This window comes from Harmonia axyridis, chromosome 2 (genome assembly GCF_914767665.1).
Source record: "Harmonia axyridis chromosome 2, icHarAxyr1.1, whole genome shotgun sequence".
In the NCBI taxonomy this organism is placed as follows: Eukaryota; Metazoa; Arthropoda; class Insecta; order Coleoptera; family Coccinellidae; genus Harmonia; species Harmonia axyridis.
This window is the reverse complement of record NC_059502.1, coordinates 22,021,227-22,042,137: the sequence shown is the minus strand read 5'-3', so window position 1 is coordinate 22,042,137 and position 20,911 is coordinate 22,021,227. Positions and strand designations below refer to the sequence as shown.

General features: G+C 30.0%; 4 protein-coding genes and 1 long non-coding RNA gene across 7 annotated transcripts; 2 read left to right on the top strand and 3 right to left on the bottom strand.

Annotated features, from left to right (window-relative positions):
- Positions 1-906: 906 nt before the first annotated feature.
- Positions 907-4,200, top strand: LOC123672052. Of its 3 annotated transcripts, none has more exons than XM_045606016.1 (4): positions 907-1,135; positions 1,196-1,540; positions 1,963-2,026; positions 2,773-4,200. In XM_045606016.1, the coding sequence occupies exons 1-3, from the start codon at positions 1,046-1,048 to the stop codon at positions 1,978-1,980; spliced, it is 453 nt and encodes a 150-aa protein (XP_045461972.1). In that variant the 5' UTR covers positions 907-1,045; the 3' UTR covers positions 1,981-2,026; positions 2,773-4,200. The 3 variants fall into 3 exon arrangements, with proteins under 3 accessions (XP_045461972.1, XP_045461974.1, XP_045461973.1); XM_045606017.1 differs by having other exon boundaries at positions 933-1,135; positions 2,974-4,200; XM_045606018.1 differs by lacking the exons at positions 1,963-2,026; positions 2,773-4,200 and adding an exon at positions 1,641-1,787 and having other exon boundaries at positions 932-1,135.
- A 547-nt stretch (positions 4,201-4,747) lies between these two features.
- Positions 4,748-7,317, bottom strand: LOC123672050 (nurim homolog). The gene is made up of 5 exons (XM_045606015.1): positions 7,018-7,317; positions 6,790-6,965; positions 6,527-6,694; positions 6,278-6,411; positions 4,748-5,452 (listed from the first exon to the last, which is right to left on the bottom strand). Exons 1-5 carry the CDS (start codon positions 7,160-7,162, stop codon positions 5,317-5,319), a joined length of 759 nt encoding a protein of 252 aa, XP_045461971.1. The 5' UTR covers positions 7,163-7,317; the 3' UTR covers positions 4,748-5,316.
- A 42-nt stretch (positions 7,318-7,359) lies between these two features.
- On the top strand, positions 7,360-13,676 carry LOC123672048 (mismatch repair endonuclease PMS2). Its single transcript, XM_045606013.1, has 8 exons — positions 7,360-7,516; positions 7,633-7,792; positions 7,847-8,192; positions 8,248-9,678; positions 9,737-9,837; positions 10,455-10,552; positions 12,285-12,434; positions 13,442-13,676. Exons 1-8 carry the CDS (start codon positions 7,436-7,438, stop codon positions 13,511-13,513), a joined length of 2,439 nt encoding a protein of 812 aa, XP_045461969.1. The 5' UTR covers positions 7,360-7,435; the 3' UTR covers positions 13,514-13,676.
- A 614-nt stretch (positions 13,677-14,290) lies between these two features.
- LOC123672049 (glutamate-rich WD repeat-containing protein 1) lies at positions 14,291-16,948 on the bottom strand. Its single transcript, XM_045606014.1, has 5 exons — positions 16,330-16,948; positions 16,053-16,271; positions 15,616-15,904; positions 14,632-14,846; positions 14,291-14,468 (listed from the first exon to the last, which is right to left on the bottom strand). The coding sequence occupies exons 1-5, from the start codon at positions 16,798-16,800 to the stop codon at positions 14,331-14,333; spliced, it is 1,332 nt and encodes a 443-aa protein (XP_045461970.1). The 5' UTR covers positions 16,801-16,948; the 3' UTR covers positions 14,291-14,330.
- Positions 16,949-18,102: 1,154 nt separating this feature from the next.
- LOC123673591 lies at positions 18,103-20,904 on the bottom strand. The gene is made up of 2 exons (XR_006746504.1): positions 20,836-20,904; positions 18,103-18,246 (listed from the first exon to the last, which is right to left on the bottom strand). It is a non-coding gene; the product is annotated as an uncharacterized LOC123673591 (long non-coding RNA).
- Between the last annotated feature and the right edge of the window lie 7 nt (positions 20,905-20,911).

The following is a 20,911-nucleotide window of genomic DNA, read 5'->3' as shown; positions in this document are numbered from 1 at the left end:
CGTGAGAAATAAAAATACTGCAACTGTGAGAGTGGAATATTTATCAAAATATAATTCCTTAGTCATTGGTCCCTCTTTGAAATCAGAAGTGACTAATTCAAGTAAGAATGAAATAAAATATAATTGTTTTCACAACTATCTTTTTGAATAATAACATAACCACGACTAAGATGCATAGAATACCTGGATTTTGTTTCAGACTTTTCGAGAGACCCACCTGTTGCTTTGGTGGTCTGCTTCACCAGAGTGCTGTAAGGTAGCGCTCTTTAAAATTTTTCGAATTCCCGCATCTGCCTGGTGCCGTTTAAAAAGGAAATTCTGATTTTTCCTCTGAGATTGTTCTATACTCAAAGTTCACGACAAGAGCGTAGAAATAGGGGGATACTGGGGGTAATTACACGGTGTTCCTAAATTGGAGATACAAATGAAAATGTCAGATTTCCGGATCATTTTAAGAAAAAAGTCCTATAACATGAGTCCCCAAATATTACACGGTGTTCCTAAATTGACCATATTCACCGTCGCCATCACAGAATACTAATGTCGCCATATTGTTATGCGACAATACCAACTACCCAGTGTTCCCAACGAAGAAATATTGAGTTTACTAGAAAAATTCCACAATATAAAGTTTCTAAGTGAAGTTTATGTGTACCTTTTCTGGCTGCTACGTCAGATAGGCTTGTTTGGGATAATATTTTGCAAAAATTTCACCTTTTGGAAATAAAAACATTAGTGAAAGGTGGTTTTCTGAACAAATTAATTGTGGCCGAGTGTATAAATGAAGGCTTCGCTTCATTTTTGGAAATAGTCAGTGGAAGAATAGTCTCTATGGCTGATAGTATTTTTGATATTAGCGGTATTTTTCTAGTAAACTCAATATTTCTCCGTTGGGAACACTGGGTAGTTGGTATTGTCGCAAAACAATATGGCGACGGTGAATATGGTCAATTCTGAATGGACTGTAGATATTTCGATTTATCGATATTTATTGCCCATCCCTACTATACTGTGGTGCTTTGTTATCAGATGAAGAAGTTATAAAATGGCGAAACGTGTTAGATACGAAACCAAGAATAAATTTGAATCAATTGATTCATCAGAAGGAAGCGATGATAATTATAATCTCAATCAGGTAAAATATAAAATTCCAACTATAATATGTGACAATTCTACCATCGATTACAATTTGCAGTTAGAAGATAGCAGCGATCCTGAGGTAGCAATAGAGGCTCTAAATTATCAATCACGACGTAAACCAAAATGTTTTTCTAAAAATGCACAGATGGCTAGACAAAATCGTTTGAAAAAAAAAATCCACCTTGCAAAACTAGAAAAAAAAGTCGAAATTTTGAAGAAAGAAAAAAATGATCTGAATAATATTATTCATGCTCAATCTAACAAGCTTTCCGAACTGAAGAAAGAAGTGAGATATTTGAAAGGAGTCTTAGTAAATAGTTCCGATATTCGAACATTAGTAAGAAATATTCATGAGAGTACTGGAATGCCTGTTTCATCATCTTTAAGTAATAGATTGAAGGTATGTACAAATGGTACAATTAAAGATGAATTTGAGGACTCTTTGATAAACAAAGATAGTTATCTATCTGAATCTAATCCCATCTTGGATTTTAATACAGACTTGGATTCATATATGAATACTGAAGATTTTTCATTGAATTTCGAGGATGCTCAGCAAATATCTTACTCATTAGAAGAACATAATTATACAAATAAGTTGAGTGACAATGAAGATTATGGAATATGCCTTCATGTTTGTAAAAATAAGGTTTCTCTGGAATTCTGTTCCAAATGTGAAGAAAATGCTAAAAGATCTTCAGCTTAAAATTAATCGAAAATGTTTATAATTTCTCTCACTTTATGTCATAGATTATTTTGTATTTGATTTGTCAATTCTGAACATATTGTGTTATTCAAAAATTATTATGCTTAAATTTTCAGGAGTGCTGGTATTACTGAATTACTTGGAAGGATTGCAGTATCTCTTTCCAATGTTCAATTCAAGGTGTGTTAGCTTTCTTCTTTTTGAATTATTTCAACTTCTGCAATTTAAGAGTATATTTAGATGTACCGGGTTTTTCACCATAATTTGACCCCCCCTTTAACTTTGTTACTAAAAGAGGTACAAAAAAATGTTTTCTACAAAAGTTTCACGAAATCGACTAGTATTTTTTAAAATGATTTCACAAAACGAAATATATACAGAGTGGGCCACATATTGATAGCAACTTCATTTTTTCAAATGGAACACCCTGTATATTTTTCTATATTTGACTAGCTCTTTTTCACCTGATTTCTAATATATAACATATGTTTGGCTTATCTCTCTTATTCTGAGTACAATAGAGTTTCAAATTTTGAGAACCACCTAGCATGCTCAGTAATCTGTTTTCAAGTAGTAGGCTGCGATAACTCAAAAAAGAGCACTGTATATATTTCGTTTTGTGAAATCATTTTAAAAAACACTAGTCGATTTCGTGAAACTTTTGTAGAAAACATTTTTTTGTACCTCTTTTATAACAAAGTTAAAGGGGGGGTCAAATTATGGTGAAAAACCCGGTACATTATTCAAACAAAATCTTGATGTTATGAAAATTAAAAAAAGATATGGTTTCTAAATATTACTGTTTTATAAAAAAAAAATTTGGTATTTGTAAATTAAGGGTTATATCTATACTCATATTTCAGAAGTTGAAAAAATTTCATCATTTAGTGAATAATTTGTGATTTTTATGTAAATTTTGCTTTCAGTAACACATCTAATGAAATTGATGATATCAGGTTGAGTATGATTGTATCGTTCTTATTTTGAGGTTTGCTCAAATTTGCATCAAAATTCAGTTACTTTAAAATTTCCTTTTTTTTTGCATTCAGTTTCTCAACATAGGCAAAATTCATTGTTTCTGTTTGATGATAAATTTAGTCTAATGAGATTACTAAACAAATTCTAAGTTTCAGTGAAGAATTTTCCAGAGGAGTAGGTGAAATAAATCCATGTGATTAGTGATATATTAATAATGAAAAATAATGAAGGTAATGTGTTGTGTAATTGGTTTCTGTTACTTCAGATTAACAATAACAAGATATTTCAGTCAATATTCACAGTAATATCAGTCTTTAAGGAAGAATTTAAACAAAAATTCACATATTGTATTTCCCACTAATCTATTAAAATAGATTAAAAAATAGGCTATTTTCACAAATTTTATGTACACAAATGTCAATAGTAAGGTTCATAAGATCTTATTAAAAAAAAAATAACATTGAAATTCCCACTAGAATAAATCTTAATTTTTTTGCAATAAATATTCAATCTCAATGCCAGTTATCCAATATCGGTTTTTATTTCTTTTGGCCCTTATAATTTGGAATTGGCTATGTCATGTTAATTGTTAAACTATTCTTTTTAGAAACGTTAAAATTATAATTTTCAAAAATCCTATTGTAATATGAAAATATTGTTTTCATTTATTATGATACGTATATAATTTTTTTGTTTCAATTGTATATAATCAAAAGTGTGTTAGTCCAAAAATAAAATGTATATTAATCAGATTTTGTTAAACTTTTGTAAATAGTCCTTTTTTTTTCAATAAATATTATTTTGCATTTATGATCCATTTTTGATTTATTATTTCATTTGCAATTAATTGAGTTGGAAATGTTTTAGTAATAAAGTACATACTTGATTTAGTTAAATAATACAGAAACTTCAGAGTGAAAAAAGTTCAAAAATGGGTACAAGCTGGTTGCGAAGAAAATTTGGACACAGAGTCTCTGAGGAAAATCAAAGCTCTAATATCGAAGTGAAGATGAACCTGTTCAGAAAGTATCCACTAAAAAAAAAAATCCACATCATTCCATTCAATCCTTCCATGGGGTTTGCGATGGAAAATGAATTGTCACCGCATGAAGTGATTCTTCTAAAAAGAATTCAACAAAAGGTTGCTGATACAAGTATGAGCATGAAACAACTTGTTCAAGGAACTCATGACAATTTTGTAGAAAGAGAGAATTGAGAATCCATTAATTGTGATATCACTCAAAGCATTTATGTTTCTTTCGATATAGGTAGGTGAATATTGTGAGAAGTTTTTTCAATTCCAAATACATATTTTTTATATAAAATATATTATATAATATAAAATATAAATAAATAAAAGTATTTTTTCATGAAAATGTGTTCACACGTGTTAGAAATGAATCAATAATCCAAATGTGTTTGGATTATACATATCATTCAATTTGATTTCTAGAATCCGAATGATTTGATGAACTGAACGGGTCCTGCCAACTTTCTCTTCGTATTATCCATAAATTACTGTATCGAAATTTTCAATTTGGAATTCAGTAGTAGTAGTAACAGTACTTTATTGTTCATAAACAAATAAATGGCCATCGACCTAAGGTCCTTCAGCCTTTTGAAATTTATTTTTCATGAAATTAAATGTTGGAGTGAATTATTTACCGACGTCTTTGACCTAGTAGCCATTAAACAAGACCTTTCATCTTGACAATAAATAGTTAGTAAACACAAAAGGTGGATCATGCAAGAATTTATTTTACTTGATTGATTCAACCGATTCTCTCAGAAAATTGTCGAACCTTTGGGTACTCAGATAGGTGCAGGAGTAGTTGAATATATTTTGTTTATTTGGTCAGAACATTAATGAGTTGCAAAGAGAGGTGGTCATTAAAAAAAAGGTTTAAAATAACATACTTGGTATTCATTGTAATATTTGTAATTCACATTACACAAAATTTGATATCAATTACTAACTGAAGATTGTTATAAATGGAAAATATTAAATATCAGTTCCTGACAATTTGGAACCAAAACAATAATTTGAACCTTCTGAAGATGTTCTTGGGGTCTAAAATTTTCTAATAACCTAATTATTAAAATTTATTATTTATAATACATAACATTATTTAGAGAAAGATGTTCCTGCATTTCATTGAATAAATTATATAAAAAAATCAAATTTACCACAAAAAACCTGAAAAAAATTATAAGTACATTTATAATGGTCTTCTAAGTCAATTTCGTTATAATCAAACTTAAGGAAAGTTAATTACTTGAATAGCTTTGAGAGTTGTTATAGTTTACAGTAAACAGTAACAATAATCACTTTGTTACTGAAGATAGCTTCAGTTTATTGCAAAGCCAATATTTCTCTAATATGTAACTGAACTGCTTATCAACTTAACTAGGTATTTTGGAACATTTCTTGCTTTTTCAGAGTCTTCATTTTTTTAAATTCAAAGTCCCACTTATTGAATATCTTGAAATAATCAAGATTTTAAGTAGCGTAACTCCTGACATTTGAGAGAGTATTGTGACTTGTGATAAGCATAATCTCCTTGATCAGTCTTACAACCAACTAAAAGATAGACGGTGAATATAACTGCTAGAATTAATCTGTCCAGACTGAAAAAAAAAAAAATTAAATAAATAAACAAAAATTTTATCTGTATGTCATTGATAAACTCTAATTGTACCTGATTGAATTTGTTTCCTGATCAAAGCAGGACAAGAATTTATATAATTCATTTATTGAAACTATATTTTTAACCATAATTTCTTATTAATATTGAATGAACTCAATCAATCACTTATGACTAACAACAATATGAGAGTTATAAGACATTTTCTTTGGGAAGCTATGGATTAAATAAATAATTTGATGAAGTTGGTGAAATGTTATGGTTGGAGTTATAACTTGCAGTTGTTTTAACAAGAAGAGTATTAACTTTATTTCGATTGAATCAGAAGAATTGATATGAAACTGCAACTGCAGTTTTGAAATTGTGTGAGTCGAATGTTACAAAAAACTGAAAACATGAGGTAAGTGTATACCAATGATGAATACAAAAATTACAGATGGCAAAACAAGGAGGATAAATGAAGTAAAATAATAAACCTCGGAAGCAGGCTTACCCGTAGTGCAATAAAAGTAATCATCTTGAAAGTGATAATAAACTCATAAACTATAAAAGGGTTCGATTTTTTACTGTTGTACCGATTTCAAGAAGAAGTAAAATGGTTATTGGTTCATTTCTATGGAAAAATTCTGAAATTTTATATTTTGGAAATCTTAGAAGAGTAATTCAACTACCCCTAGTACCACCTAATGTTTACGCCCTTGAACAGTAATTCACCCAAGATTGTGCAAGCTAAATCTCATTCTCAAAATTGTTATTAATTTCATAATTTGAGTTCTCACACAAAGACTAGAGTATTAAAGTATATTACCTCATCACAGATGTCATCCAAAACAATATCATAAAAGCCGTGAAACTTGGGTGGTTAATATGGGAACACAATTTCTTCAATTCCTGTGATTTTCTTGTATCAGGACCAGGAAGGTTCTTTATTGAATAAAATACCTAAAATCATGTATATTCGAAAAACTATTTGATTATTATATATATTATTTGATATTCATTTTTAATTCTGCATTTCTAAAAAATTTGAACTCAATATAATATGATTGAAACATACTTGCTTGATGCCCAACAATTCATTAATGTCCATGCAAATATTCCCAACATAAATAAAAATCCAAGCAAGTATATGGGTTGCATAATATGTGAACCATACTGGTTTATTTGTAAGATTTAGTTTCCATAATGTAACTTCTCCAATAGAAAGCCAATTTGTGAATAGAATCTGAAAATATATTAGATAGAATTTGAATAAAAATATATGTGAATATAGAAAACAAATATAAAACATATCATTTCAGAATACACGATATTAGGTACCTGCAGAACTAATGATGTAGTTATTATATAAAAACTTCGATATAAATCAAGAATTCCATAATTTTCGAACCAAGATTTTACTTTACCACTAGCTAATATCGAGTGTTGTATAATGAATAATGCCAAAAGAACCATATCTACCAGAAGCATCCAAAAACAATCTGTGATTGGTTCACCTAAAAAATTACAAATGAAACAATTCTAAGGATCACTAGAATTTTTAGATACCTCTTCGAAAATATCCCACAGATCGATTATTAGAAGGGTCCGATAAAAATATCATCAGATTTATAACAGTATAAAATGCAGATATAAATCCAATACCACTTATTGAGCATTTCACAAAGTTGAGAATTCTATCCTTCGAATTCATTTCACCAAATTATTCAATATATTCCTTGTAACAGAAATTACCTTTAATATTGTTGTACCTAATTTAGAAGTAAACTATTTTTAGTTTATAAAATAATATAGAACGATTCAATGTTTACAGTTTACACAATACCACTTGACATTTTAGTTTTTTGCGTAATGCGCATTAGCAAGATATTTGAATATGTAATGTAGGTTAACCACACAGTTCACAGTTGAGCAAAATGAAAAATTTGTTCATTAGGATTATTGCAAATCATAAGAATAATTTTCAATGGAATCAAATAAGAATACAGCTCTAGGTTTGATTAAACCAATATCTAAAGATGTTGTTCATCAAATATGTTCTGGTCAGGTAATTATATCAGAAACTATAAGAAATAATGAATATTGTTTATTATAAAATTTACATGAAGAAAGAATCATGATAACATTGAAATAACAAATTTTGGTTGAATTCTTTCATTTAAGATCATTTTAACATTAGCAGTTGCTGTGAAAGAATTGATAGAGAATTCAATAGATGCTGGTGCTTCAATAATCGATGTAACACTTAACGAATATGGTTCTGAAAGTATTGTAGTATGTGATAATGGAGAAGGTGTTTTGGAAAATAATTTTGAAGCTTTGAGTATGAATTAACCATTATTCAGTGCTTCTTATCATTTATTTGCTCTCATTTCAGCATTGAAGCATTACACTTCCAAAATTGATAACTTCTCAGATCTTCAGTTTTTAGAAACATTAGGTTTTCGTGGAGAAGCATTAAGCTCATTAAGTGCTCTTGCTGATCTATCAATTTTAACTAAACATGCTTCATCTGAACAGGCTAATAAAATAAAATATAATAAAGATGGTAAAATAATGGAAGTATCTCTAGCAGCTAGAGAAACCGGTACTACAGTAAAATTGGAAAATTTATTTTCAACATTACCTGTTCGAAGAAAAGAATTTTTGAAAAATTTGAAAAGAGAATTTAATAAGATGTGTCAACTATTGTATGCATACTGTTTAGTTTCTAAAGGCATTAAGTAAGTAAAAATTGAATTGTTTTTAATTATTTTATTAATACTCTTGAAATTGCAGATTCACTTGCACAAATGTCACTGCTAAAAGTAAGAAAAATATTATAATGTCTACACAAGGTCACAATACGGTTAAGGAAAATATAATAAGTGTATTTGGTCCAAAACAAATATCATCTTTAATAGAGGTGGATTTGATTCGGCCAAATCAAGATATTTTGAATGAATATAGTATCAAACTAGGAGATGAAGAGGAATTACCGTTTGAAATGGAATTTTTAGTATCAAGTGTTACTCATGGAAATGGACGTAGTTCAACAGATAGACAATTTTTTTATGTCAATTCACGGCCAGTAGAACCAACAAAAATCATAAAATTAGTCAATCAAATTTACAAACAGTTCAATGTTAACCAGTATCCCTTTGTTTACCTCAATATTCTGGTGAAAAGTTCCATAGTAGATGTTAATGTAACACCTGATAAAAGACAGATTTTTTTAGAAAAGGAGAAATTATTTCTAGCCACCATAAAAGCATCATTGTTAGAATCTTTCAAGTTATTTCCTTCAAAAGTACCGATGGAAAACCAAGATATTTCAAAATTACTGACATTTTCCAATTGCAATCAAGGAAGTAAAGGAATGAAACGAAGTTTAACAGACTCTTCTGAAATGAAAAAGGATTTCTTAAATAGTTTTAGGAAAAAACACAAAAGTGATTCTGAAATCAATTCGGAAAAAGACGGGTTTCTTTTCTTCTCTAAGCCAAATATTGAACCAAAATTGGTAGATTCAACAAAAAATAATAAGGAAAAATTAGAGATTGAAACAAATATGGTAGATGTGAAAATAGAAAATTTTCTCTCACGTGATACACCATCTTCCTCTAAAATTGAATCATACAATTTGATTGAAGAAAAAAAAGTTAAAGAGGATATAGGCAGTAGTAGAGATGAGGCAGATGAGAAAGATATACTTGAAAATCAATCTAATGTTTGTGTTAAAACACTCAACTCATCTGAAGAACACATTTTGATGAATGAAAACAAAAGGGCAATTCAATTATCACTATCAGAACAAAAAATAACTCTTGAAAAAGAGTGTGAAGATGAAAACTATGCTACAATTGTTTTAGACAACCCTAATAGAAGAATTAAAAACACAAAATCTGTTCATTATGATATATCATTGCAAAGCATTAGAGAATCCATTTATAGGGAACAAACAGATAGCTCCAACTCTCATGATATTAAAGTAAAATTCAGATCAATTATCGCACCTGAAAATAATAAAAAAGCAGAGGAAGAACTTCAAAGGCAGTTATCAAAAAAAGATTTTTTTGATATGAAAATCATAGGTCAGTTTAATTTAGGTTTCATCATAACGAGATTAGGAAATGATTTATTCATCATTGATCAGCATGCTACTGATGAGAAATATAATTTTGAACAATTACAGGCATCTACGGTGTTACAAAAACAAACATTGGTTAAGTATGTAGTTTTCAACTGGTTTACATAGCTGTTTAGAAATCCATCAATTATATTTTAGCCCAAAATGTTTGGAACTTACAGCTGGAAATGAAAGCATACTTATAGAAAATGAAGAAATTTTTCAAAAAAATGGGTTTCATTTCAAGATTGATGAGAATGGTGAGTTTCTTGATAATTCATGAAAATTCAGCAAGGCAAGGTATTTAAGATTTAAAGTTTTGTTGAATTAATTTTTTTGAAATCTTAGTTAAATTCCCAGGAGTGAAGGATTTTGTATTGAATATCATATGTAACTATATCATAGTTTCTTAATAGAGCTCCAGAAGAACTTAATTTAATTGCACATTTGAAAATTATGATAATCACAGTAAAATATTTTTTTTCTAGCGATTCGGATAGATTATTAGTAAAATTTATTCATTGATTCATTAAATTTTTGGGGGATTGTCAAAAGCTAATGATTGATTAAATTTTTTGGTCTGTTAAAAGTTATGTAGATGCTTAAATTGAGATAGAAAATCAATCACTTTAGCACTCTCATAAAATAATGAAACTGAAATATTTTCCAGCTTACATAGGCGATTAGGTACTCAGCAGTAGATGATATAAAATTTTGAAATAAAATGATATAAATCCTTGAATATTAAAAAAACAAGTGATATTGCCAAAAATGAAAATAATAATCTTTTGTGTAAAACTTGCTGTGATGCTATACTGTTTACTTTTACATAGATGAACCTAAATATAATATTATAAATATAACAATTTTGTTTCAGCACCAATTACTAAAAGAGTTTTACTTACTGCAGTACCCGTGAGTCAAAATTTTGTGTTTGGAAAAGATGACATAGACGAAATGTTATTTATGTTGAAGGTAATTTATTTATTCATAAAGAATAAGTTTTCCTTAAGATACTTGTTCTTGTTTAAACTCTCCTTGTTTGTAAAAAATCAATAGATTTGTTATCAATACAAATGTATTCCAATGGAAATATTATTATGAAATGGAATATTTAATTCAATTGTTATTCAACTAACTGAACTGTCGACTATTAGAAATTATTAATTAATGACAGATCACATGATTACACTATCTCATCAAAATTAAAATCGAGTGAATATTTAATCCAAAACAAAACCAACATGAAAATAAATATGATTATTATTAACATAAGGCATAATGCATACTATGAACATGAAATATTTTGAGTTCTAACTAGACTGTATGTTATGCTTCATTCAGTTACTTCAACTTAAGTGTACTATGAAAGAATACTAATAATTAGCACTTAGTACCCCAATGCTTGATAATTATAGGGTTGTTTAATGTTTTTTACATTTTCTAATTTGCTTTCAAACTTTTTTGAATCTTCTAATTTCTATTAAAAAAAAAAATAAATTGAAGGTACAAGTGAAAATGAGAGATTCCTTGGATAATTAAAAAAAAATGTCCTATAAACGTGGGCCCGCAAATGTTTACAGGGTGTTTTTTTGTAGTCCTTTTTTTTGTACTTCCAATGTAGGACACTCTGTAACATAAAGGCTGTTTTTTTTAGAGCTATAGAACTTTAAATTGCAATAAAACAAAGATGGATTTTTCGATTATTTCTGGCATATGACCGCCACGGCTGGCTCGGATGTAATCCAATCTGGACGTCCAATTTTCGATGACTTTTTTCAACATTTGGAACATTTCGCCAACATGGCGAATGTTGTCTTTCAAATGGTCAAGGGTTTGTGGCTTATCCGCATAGACCAATAACTTTACATAACTCCACAGAAAGTAGTCTAGCGGTGTTAAATCACAAGGTCTTGGAGGCCAATTCACAGGTCCAAAACGTGAAATTAGGCGGTCACCATTCAATAAATCGATTGTGGTACGAGCTGTGTGACATGTTGCGCCGTCTTGTTGGAACCACAGCTCCTGGACATCATGGTTGTTCAATGCAGGAATGAAAAAGTTAGTAATCATGGCTCTTTACCGATCACCATTGACTGTAACGTTCTGGCCATCATCATTTTTGAAGAAGTACGGACCAATGATTCCACCAGCCCATAAAGCGCACCAAACAGTCAGTTTTTCTGGATGTAACGGTGTTTCGACATACACTTGAGGATAAGCTTCACTCCAGATGCGGCAGTTTTGTTTGTTGACGTAGCCATTCAACCAAAAGTGCACTTCATCGCTAAACAAAATAAAATGGACGTAGTGCGCGATACGTATTCCTCACAGAACCATTATTTTCAAAATAAAATTGCACTATTTGCAAGCGTTGTTCAGGCGTGAGTCTATTTATGATGAATTGCCAAACCAAACTTAGAATAAATCACTTGACATCTGTTAAATCGGTCTTCATCTTGAACAGTAATGCCAACTTAAAGTTATATACCTCGAAAAAAAACACCCTTTAGTACATACCTCGACAATTAATGATTCAAAGAAAATATTTCATTTAAGTTCTTTCTTTTATTGCTTCAATTTGAATTTTATATATTCATGTGTAATAATTTTGGAAATTATGCTACTAAGGAACAACTTCAAGAATCAATTCATTAACCTTTAATTTGTTCCGAATTCAATGTCACTACAACCGTTTTTTTTTTAGGATTCTAGTCATACTATGTGTAGACCTTCTAGAGTAAGAGCTATGTTTGCATCTAGGGCATGCAGGAAATCAGTAATGATTGGCAAATCATTATCTACAAAAGATATGAAACAACTGATCGAACATATGGGAGAAATAGAACAACCATGGGTGAGTAACTGAAATGAACTTGAATATAGCACATTTTACAATCTTTTCATCATTCGCTCTTATTCATATATAAATTTCATTAAAAAAAAAAAATTATTTTTCAATAAATAAAATTCACTTTGCTAAGATGTTTCTATTTTGACTGAAAGTAAAAGTTTGAAGACATTTAAAATTTTCATGTGAAAAAAATTGTTTTAGTAACATAATGGCTGAACTTTTGTCAGAACAAGTTAGTGCTAATGTGGCGCCCAAATTCAAATATTTCTCAGTTACCTCAGTGGATGTAGAACGGTCCTTTCCACTTTTGAAAATGTTCTTAGTGATCAAAACCACAATCTCACCCCTGGCCATTTGAAACAATACCTGCTTGTTACCATTTACTAAAGTACCAAATTCCAAACTATAGTGGCGAGCAAAAAAAAAGGGTCACTAAGATTTTACACTGTTTTTCTAATAGACTCACGTGTTCAAATTGATTTAATGATATTTTGTTCTTCATTTATCTTTCATTAGAACATCAACTGAATAAGCGCAAAATATAGACATATATGCTAAAAACTTGATAAAATAAACTATCTTGGTCATCGAAAAGTTTGTTTTCCACTCTCTGAAAGAAACAATTTCATAAAATGAGTTTACCAAATGAAGATTGTGCGAGAATAGTGGCACTTATTGGAAATGAGCTGAGTCAGATATCTGTTGCTACAGTGCTTTCCTCGTTATTTTCAATTCAAGTTCAGATTATAGTTGTCCAAATCCTTCACATTTAAGGAATCCCTGCAGTTAACTAGAAGAAATTTAGGGATATTTGAGAACTGTTTGATTGAAATGAACACAAGATACTCGAATTTTTTACAAATGTTGACACAGTTTCATTTGTTCGCTTCAGATTCATTTGAAATAAAGAAATTACTTACTTTCTTACAAAAAAGGAATTGAATTTTAGTGTGTTCCTTCTCTTGAAAATAAAAAATTACAAGCCTACTAAATTGCAGTTTTTGTTACAGAATTGTCCACATGGTCGTCCAACAATACGACACCTTATCAACATGGATCTTCTTAGTGAAGATGATGAATAATAATATTTTTTCAATTTATTTTGTTATTTTAATGAACAACTCTATCAATCTTTACAAGTGGAATATACACCACAAACATATACAATGATTTAATATCATAATACATCAATATTTTATTAAACTTCAACCTCAATAAAAAATTTATAAACAAGTGAAACGTATAGTCAAGTGTTTTTATTTATTTTCTCTATTTATATTTTTCATTGTTTATCTTGAATCTAAAGATTTCATGAAAACTATTTCTAATAACAAATGCAAATCCATGATATAATTTCTTCATATACTTGTATTGTGAATTGGAATGTATTATTTCTAATGATAAATCTTGGTGAAATGTGTAAATACAGGTTACAGTATATTTTGGTTCCATATTCCTACCTACGGTTTTGGCTTCTTATGTTTTTATGAAATTTGGTTTTTTATGTATTGATAATACCTACATTTTTCAGAACAATTAAATTTGATCTTGTAGCTATTAAATTTTGTTGTACTATTGCTGTTTTAAACATTTTAATCAAAAATTCAGTAACCTTCAGCAGTAACAATTGATATAGTTCGCCAACTGCAAGGAGAAACAAAATGCAAAAAAAAAATTGGAATTTGATTAATATTAAATAAGAGTTATTCTTATTCAATTTCGAAAATATAATCTCCCAAATTTTTATATCTTAGGCAATTTTATGGATCGAAAGTCATTTGAAAACTGAATTAATATTATTATAAATATATTTGGAATATAAATATATGATTCATGACAAATTATTAAAAAAAAAATAATTATAACGAATTATATCTTTTATTTACTAATAATAACATGTCAACAACTTATTGTTCTGAAAATGTTGAAACCACTTTCTGCTGTACTTATAATAACATTTGTCAATTGTGGATGCCAGTGTAGTTCTTTGATATTAGTTTGACCTTGATGAATAAACATCAACTGCTGTGGTAAGTCCTGTAAAATAAACAGAAATGATTAAAAGTGGACATTTATTTCAAATACATGGTAATAAGAGTGGAATGATAATTTTTGTTTGAATTGTTTTGTTCCTAAATTTCTACCAAGTTCTCTACCTTTCAATTTGATTTTCAGAAATAATTGATCAAAATTTACTTACACCAATCTGTTCAGCTGGTGCCTCCTCATCTATTTCTACAGATAAATCCCATAAAGCAATTTGATTATCTTCACCACCAGAAGCAAACACTGCTGGATCTGTTGGATTCCATTCAACTGTTGTGACAGGACCTAAATGATGTTTGAAAGCTGCAATAGGTGTACCATTACGAATGCTCCTTAAATCCCAGATATGCAAAAAACCATCATCACCACCTGGAAATTTCATAAAACAATATTGTAAATATCAAAGCAACTGTAAGTACTAAGAAATATTCTATTTATTTGGCGAGAGTTATACAAAGATTTTTTTTCACTTAGTTGTTACTATTTCATAACATAACAATACAAAGTCACAAAAGAAAGTATGCAAATCTATATAAATATAAGTTCTTGCTTTATGTAACATTCTGCCCCCTCTCATTTTAACTAAATCCTTGTAACACTAACTTTCAGGCGATGCAAAACTTCCCTAACAGGAAGCTTGAAAGTATTATATGAGGTTAGTATTTCAGATCTCTACTATTTTCACAATATAAGTGCCTTCATAAATTTTGACTACTCTCATTGGCCAAACTCCTCGAGGCATATTGTACAATTGCTGATCATTCATTCTAGATTGAGTTCATCTTTATTTGACGTTTAACTAAAGCAGGAATACATTCACGAAGCCAATTATTATTATGCAAGAATCTACATTAAAGTAATGGACAATTTCAGTAAGCATTGCTCTCACTGTTAAGCAAGTGAATAATACACCATAACACCATAAGCTTTCTCGAATCATCTTCTAATTTTTAAATGCAATGGACCAAATAAAGCAATTTCAGCCACTGAAACAGTTCTTGATTCATTAGTAAATATTTTTATTGTTAATGTTTGCACCAGAGATTAAATAACGAAGATAACTAGTTGGTTCAGAGCTCCTAAAGCTGAGAGTAATTGGCCTAAAATCACAAAAGCATTAAGTAAAATATCTACTTACCACTAAGTATAAAAGGTTCTGCTTTATTCCAATTAATTACGTTTACGTCATTTTTATGTGCATCTTTAACAACTAATTGGCAGGCTTCATTGGGTGTGGATCTTATATCCCATATCCTTATACTCCTATCCACTGAACAAGACGCTAAAACTTCTCTTTCATTAGGAGACCACTGTAAGTCTTCTACAGAATCTGTATGACCTACTAATGGCCTCTGATCTACTGACCAACTGTTTTCAGCTGGTTTCCAAATATGTATATCTCTTCTACAATCTCCAGTTGCAAGAACCTCAAATAAAATAAATTAAATTTATCAAGTCACAAAAATTTGAATACATGGAGTTAGATACAGTTTATTTAATTGATATAATCATGTTACATACTGCAGTTTTCAGAGTTATTCAATAAATTTATTATAATATATTATTAATGCTTACCCCTGACATAGTTCTGGACCAATCCATGGCAAAACCTTCATTCTGGTGACCACTAAATGTAAATAAGGGCTTTGTAGAATGTGCTTTATTTTGGTTGTTGTATGCATTAAGCAGTTGAGTATCATCAACAACTTGTAACTGTTCTGTTATATCCCAAATGTTAACTCTTCCACGTTCACTCCAACTTGCAACCAGAGTAGTTCCATTATAATTATAATTCTAGAAAAATTTACATTTTTTATTGAATTGTTAGTTATAAAAAATTAAATACAATTACCCTTATTCTGTTCACACCACCTTGGTGTTTAATTGACGCTGCTGCAAATTTTGGTTCTTGAATTTCATCTTCATCATCTGAGAGTTCATCATTTTCCTCATCATCATCTTCATCGTCATTACTTGTTTTGCATAAATTGTGCAGTTTCATGACAACAATATTATTTGCATGATTTTGTTGCCCTTGTGTACCTGCAACTATGTAAGATGTCATAGGAAATGTTTCTCTGTTTTGCCCAAGTTTATCCTCAATTATATCAAAACTTAAACATGGAAGTTCTGTTCGGGCTTGGTGTAACATTATATATGCTGATTGATCACATATCAATTCTTCGCCTTCTTCCAATGGTTTTCCTGGGATATATACTTCTTTTTCACATTGCTCTGTAGTGTTTTCATCTTCTACAACACTGTCATCATCACTACAACTTTCATCGTTGCATACATCCATTTTCTCTTCAGTATCGGACATTTTAACAGTAAATTTTCCACTGATTTTCAACTAGAAAAGCAGAAATAGTTCTTCACTAGTAACTTCACACACTTTATCGGATCCGGGAATTCAAATTCACGCTAAGTTCATAAATAAAATTTTCAGGTTATAGACCATAGCGTCTAATTTCTGTAGCCATAGAACAAAGTAATTTTCTTCTTTTCTAATTTAATCTTTGGCCTTAAGATCACTTGTTCTTACAAAAGAGCGAGTTCGGAAAGTTAGCGCTGTTGAGTGCACTTAACAGCGCTGCATTCTATGCTGTTTCACATTTACGTTGAGTTCACGTACGCTTTTTCAAAGAAATAATGTTTTTAATGTCTGTGAATTAATATAAGAAAACTAATTATCTGTATGCCGTGATGTTATTTTCTTATGCTATTTCAACTGAATAATTACTAATTTATTTCCTCACATAAAAGTATCTTTATTGCCTCAAAAAGCAAATACATAATTATTTGAAAAACATGTTTTTTTATTGTTTTGTGAAAACAATTTTCTTGAACAATCTTTTTATACAACATGGGGGCATGGGCGCCCCTCTTGAGATTTTGATTGCCTCATTTTTCAGCACAACACCCTCAATATTACTTGCTCAATCCAAAGGGCATAGAAAAAAGGAAAGTAATGGATTCTCAACAATTTTCCGGTTTTCAACGACAATCATGGACGCCTTATCGTTTTTCAATAATTTTCATTTTGCCCCCCCTGAGAAAAATTTCTGCGGGCGCCCATGTTTGTTCGGGAAATATTGTTTTTAAAAGTATTAATAAAAATAACATACATCATTCTTAATAATTAAGCAATTCTGTTCATTTAATAATTTCTTCTGTAATTCGAGTAAAAAAGCTTTCACCATAATTCAATATTATTCAAATACACAGCCGTTAAATGTAGAATAATCAATATTATTATTCTACACACACGTTTCCATTATACCTTATTCCATTTTGAAAACATAACATGAGCATTGGAAAAAATTAATAGAAACGAGAAGATTTTAAGCCAATTCATTGAAGGAACTGCTGCCTGTAAATTGTTTGTTAAGTATGCTATCTATCTTTGATGTGTGTCAATGGAATTGTGAAGGTTACTGATACAAAATTAAAAAATATTCTAATTGCTATATAGCAAATTCAAAGGAAATGCGTATTATCTCATTTTATCAGAAACTAAATGAAAATTTTTCGTATTAGTGCCAATGAAGATCACATGACGTCGCTGAAAGCAGTGATTATTTTAACATGTAGTTTCCATATGTACCTATATTATCTACATATGTATGTATTTATTCTTCTTCTTCTTTCAAGGTTACCCTTATTGGAAGGGCAATTTGGGCTCGACCGGAGGTCATGTACCCAGTCACTATATTACTATTTCTCCCCTTGTTCCCAAGGATGGAAAGGATATTTGACGTACACAGGGCTAGAACATCACATACATAATGTTATTTACACATAAACTTACATTCGATTGACTACAATTTCAACCCTGAAGCTTTTTAAAAAACTAGTTAAACACTCTATAATCTTAATCGACTGGCTAAAAACGACATCGTTCACACTAATTGGGCATTCCATTCCCAATTGTGTTAATTTATAGTATAATATATCACAGTTTACCCTGTTCAGCTGACAATTAAACAGTATATGTACTATATCTCCGTATTCTGCACACTGACAATTAGGACTATCGTATACTTTTATTTTAAATAAATGTTCCGGAGACAGGCAATGATTGGAACGCAATCGCATCATCGTTGATACACTGTATTTGTCAAATTCAGAGTCAAACAAAAAACATTTTCGAATTGGCGTGAACTTTTTATCTCTGTTTCTCTTTTGTGAATCTAGTTGGAGTTCCATCGTTTAATAGAATCGTGTTAGTTTCTTCTAATATTTTCTCCATGATTTTCCCGTTATAATTTATTATACCAGAGCCCCACATCGGGCTTTGTGAATTAAGATCTCCGGTTAATATAAAAGCCCCGTTAATTTGGTTTAAAAAGGATGATAATTTATGATTATTAAGTTTTAGATCGGGTGGGTTATAGATATGTATTATGGTGAGGTTCGTTATCTTAATGATCATTCCTTGAGTTCTTTCTGGTAATATGTCATTTTTAATTTCAAAATTCTGAAAATCAATTGTATTTCTTATTAAAGCTGCTAAACCTCCTTTACCGTCATCTCTGTCTTGCCTTACCGTTTTGTAGTGTTTTAATGTTAATTTTTGAATTGTTTTAAGAAAGGTTTCAGATATTAGAATTATATCTGGATTAAAGCTCTCTGCAATGTTAATCATATTTTCATAATTCGAATTTATAGATCTAATATTCCATTGTATAATTTTTATTTTGTTTGTCATTAGATTTTTTTTATTATTTTAATTATCTAAATTGATTTCCATATCGTCTTCTTCGTCATTTTTAAATTCGTCTGTTGTCTGATGAACGATTGCTGTAGCTTGTATTATTTTATAATCTTGATGTAGTTGAATTTTTCTATTGTTACTATTAGGTGAATTTTTAAAATAATGGGGGAGAAGATAATCTACTTGCGCTGATTTTTTTGGTTGTGAGTTGTTTGAGTCGTTCTCGATTATATCGAAATTTTCTTTTCTAGAATTATTTTTAAGTTCTTCCCAATCGTAGGGGATATTATCATTACATTGTGAATCTATTAAACATTTTTTATGTTCTTCATGATTATATCCCGGTATTTGTGGGGGTGGTCTTTTTCTTTGAATGGGTGTGCTGACTCTACGTGTGTTGTTGACGGTTTGTGTTTGTCTTTCTTTAACTTTCTGAGCGTACGATTGTTTGTTAATGGTAGCTGGTGTTCGTAAAATATTTTCATCAGTTCTGTTATTTTTTGTTAGATTTGGAAATTCTTTGTCATTCGCGTATAAATTTCTACTATTGTTTTTCAAAATAATATTGGCTTCAAAGTAAGTGTATTTATGAACTGCCATCGCCTCTTTTATTCTTTTTTGTCTATCGAATTCCGGACAAATTCTATCTACTGCAGAATGGTTTTGACTACAGTAAATACAAATTGGTTTTTTTGCTTCGCATTCTGTCTCTTCGTGCTGTGAACCACAATTTCTACACCTTTTTTTACCCCTACACTGTTTTGCTGTGTGTCCATATCGCAAACAATTATAGCATTGAATTACCGGGCTTATATATTGGTCTACATATATTATGTTGTGAAATAGTTTGATGTTATTTGGTAAATTTTTTCCGCGGAATGTAATCACACATGACTTCGCGTCTACGTAAGTCGTTTTACCGTTTATTGTTTGTCGTCTTTTTAAGCGTCGTACCTTTATGATTTCAGATGTTGAATCTGCGTATTTCATAATGTCTTCCTCGGAGATGCTTAATCCGATATCTGAGATGACCCCCATACTTGTTAACAAATATGAAGGTATGAAAACATCGTAATCTACGAAATTATTTTTTTCCACAAATAAATTTGCCTCGCGTGAGTTAGCAAAGTCTACACCAATTCGATTTCTTCCCTTCCTAGCTATGTTCTTTATATTAAAATTGAAATCATCGTTATCGAAAAACATCTTTCCCAACGATAATGGATTGAGGTTTCCAATATTGCTTGATTTACTTTGTATGAATACTGTATAAGGTCCCTTATCGGACACCGCATATGTAAAGGATTGTTTATTCGCACTTTTTGTTGCTATTATGTTTTGACTAAGAGATTGAATTTGTGATAGCATTTCGTGATCTCCTTCTTCTGTGGCTTGTTTTTTTAAAATTTGAATTTCATTGTTCAATAATGTTAAGTCTGCAAATGAGAATTTATTCTCGTCTTTCAAGTTATTAATTGTTATGGCTGTTTTAGGGGTAACTGATCTCATTATCCGGGGAAATATCCCCGGATCTTGTATACTCATTTTTTATGATATTATGTCTCTTTTTTTTCCGTCAATATAAGAAAAATTCAATATATTTATTCAAATATAGTCAATCAAATATTAGTTTTCACTCACCACCAACGATAGCACTGAGGATTTAGTTGTAAAACACTTATGGAAATTTTTCCGCCCGCTTTGTTTCGCATCTAAC

Bases quoted from the DNA above. Each gene is read 5' to 3' on its own strand.
- LOC123672052 (XM_045606016.1), top strand. From the start codon at position 1,046: ATGGCGAAACGTGTTAGATACGAAACCAAGAATAAATTTGAATCAATT. The intron at 1,136-1,195 runs GTAAAATATAAA...TACAATTTGCAG, and splicing joins ATAATTATAATCTCAATCAG to TTAGAAGATAGCAGCGATCC.
- LOC123672050 (XM_045606015.1), bottom strand. From the start codon at position 7,162: ATGAATTCGAAGGATAGAATTCTCAACTTTGTGAAATGCTCAATAAGT. The intron at 6,966-7,017 runs GTATCTAAAAAT...GTAATTTTTTAG, and splicing joins TGTGGGATATTTTCGAAGAG to GTGAACCAATCACAGATTGT. The intron at 5,453-6,277 runs GTAATATACTTT...TTTTTTTTTCAG, and splicing joins TGGATGACATCTGTGATGAG to TCTGGACAGATTAATTCTAG.
- LOC123672048 (XM_045606013.1), top strand. From the start codon at position 7,436: ATGGAATCAAATAAGAATACAGCTCTAGGTTTGATTAAACCAATATCT. The intron at 7,517-7,632 runs GTAATTATATCA...CTTTCATTTAAG, and splicing joins ATCAAATATGTTCTGGTCAG to ATCATTTTAACATTAGCAGT. The intron at 8,193-8,247 runs GTAAGTAAAAAT...TTGAAATTGCAG, and splicing joins TTAGTTTCTAAAGGCATTAA to ATTCACTTGCACAAATGTCA.
- LOC123672049 (XM_045606014.1), bottom strand. From the start codon at position 16,800: ATGTCCGATACTGAAGAGAAAATGGATGTATGCAACGATGAAAGTTGT. The intron at 15,905-16,052 runs GTAAGCATTAAT...ATTTTATTTGAG, and splicing joins GGTCCAGAACTATGTCAGGG to GTTCTTGCAACTGGAGATTG. The intron at 14,469-14,631 runs GTAAGTAAATTT...TTTATTTTACAG, and splicing joins CACCAGCTGAACAGATTGGT to GACTTACCACAGCAGTTGAT.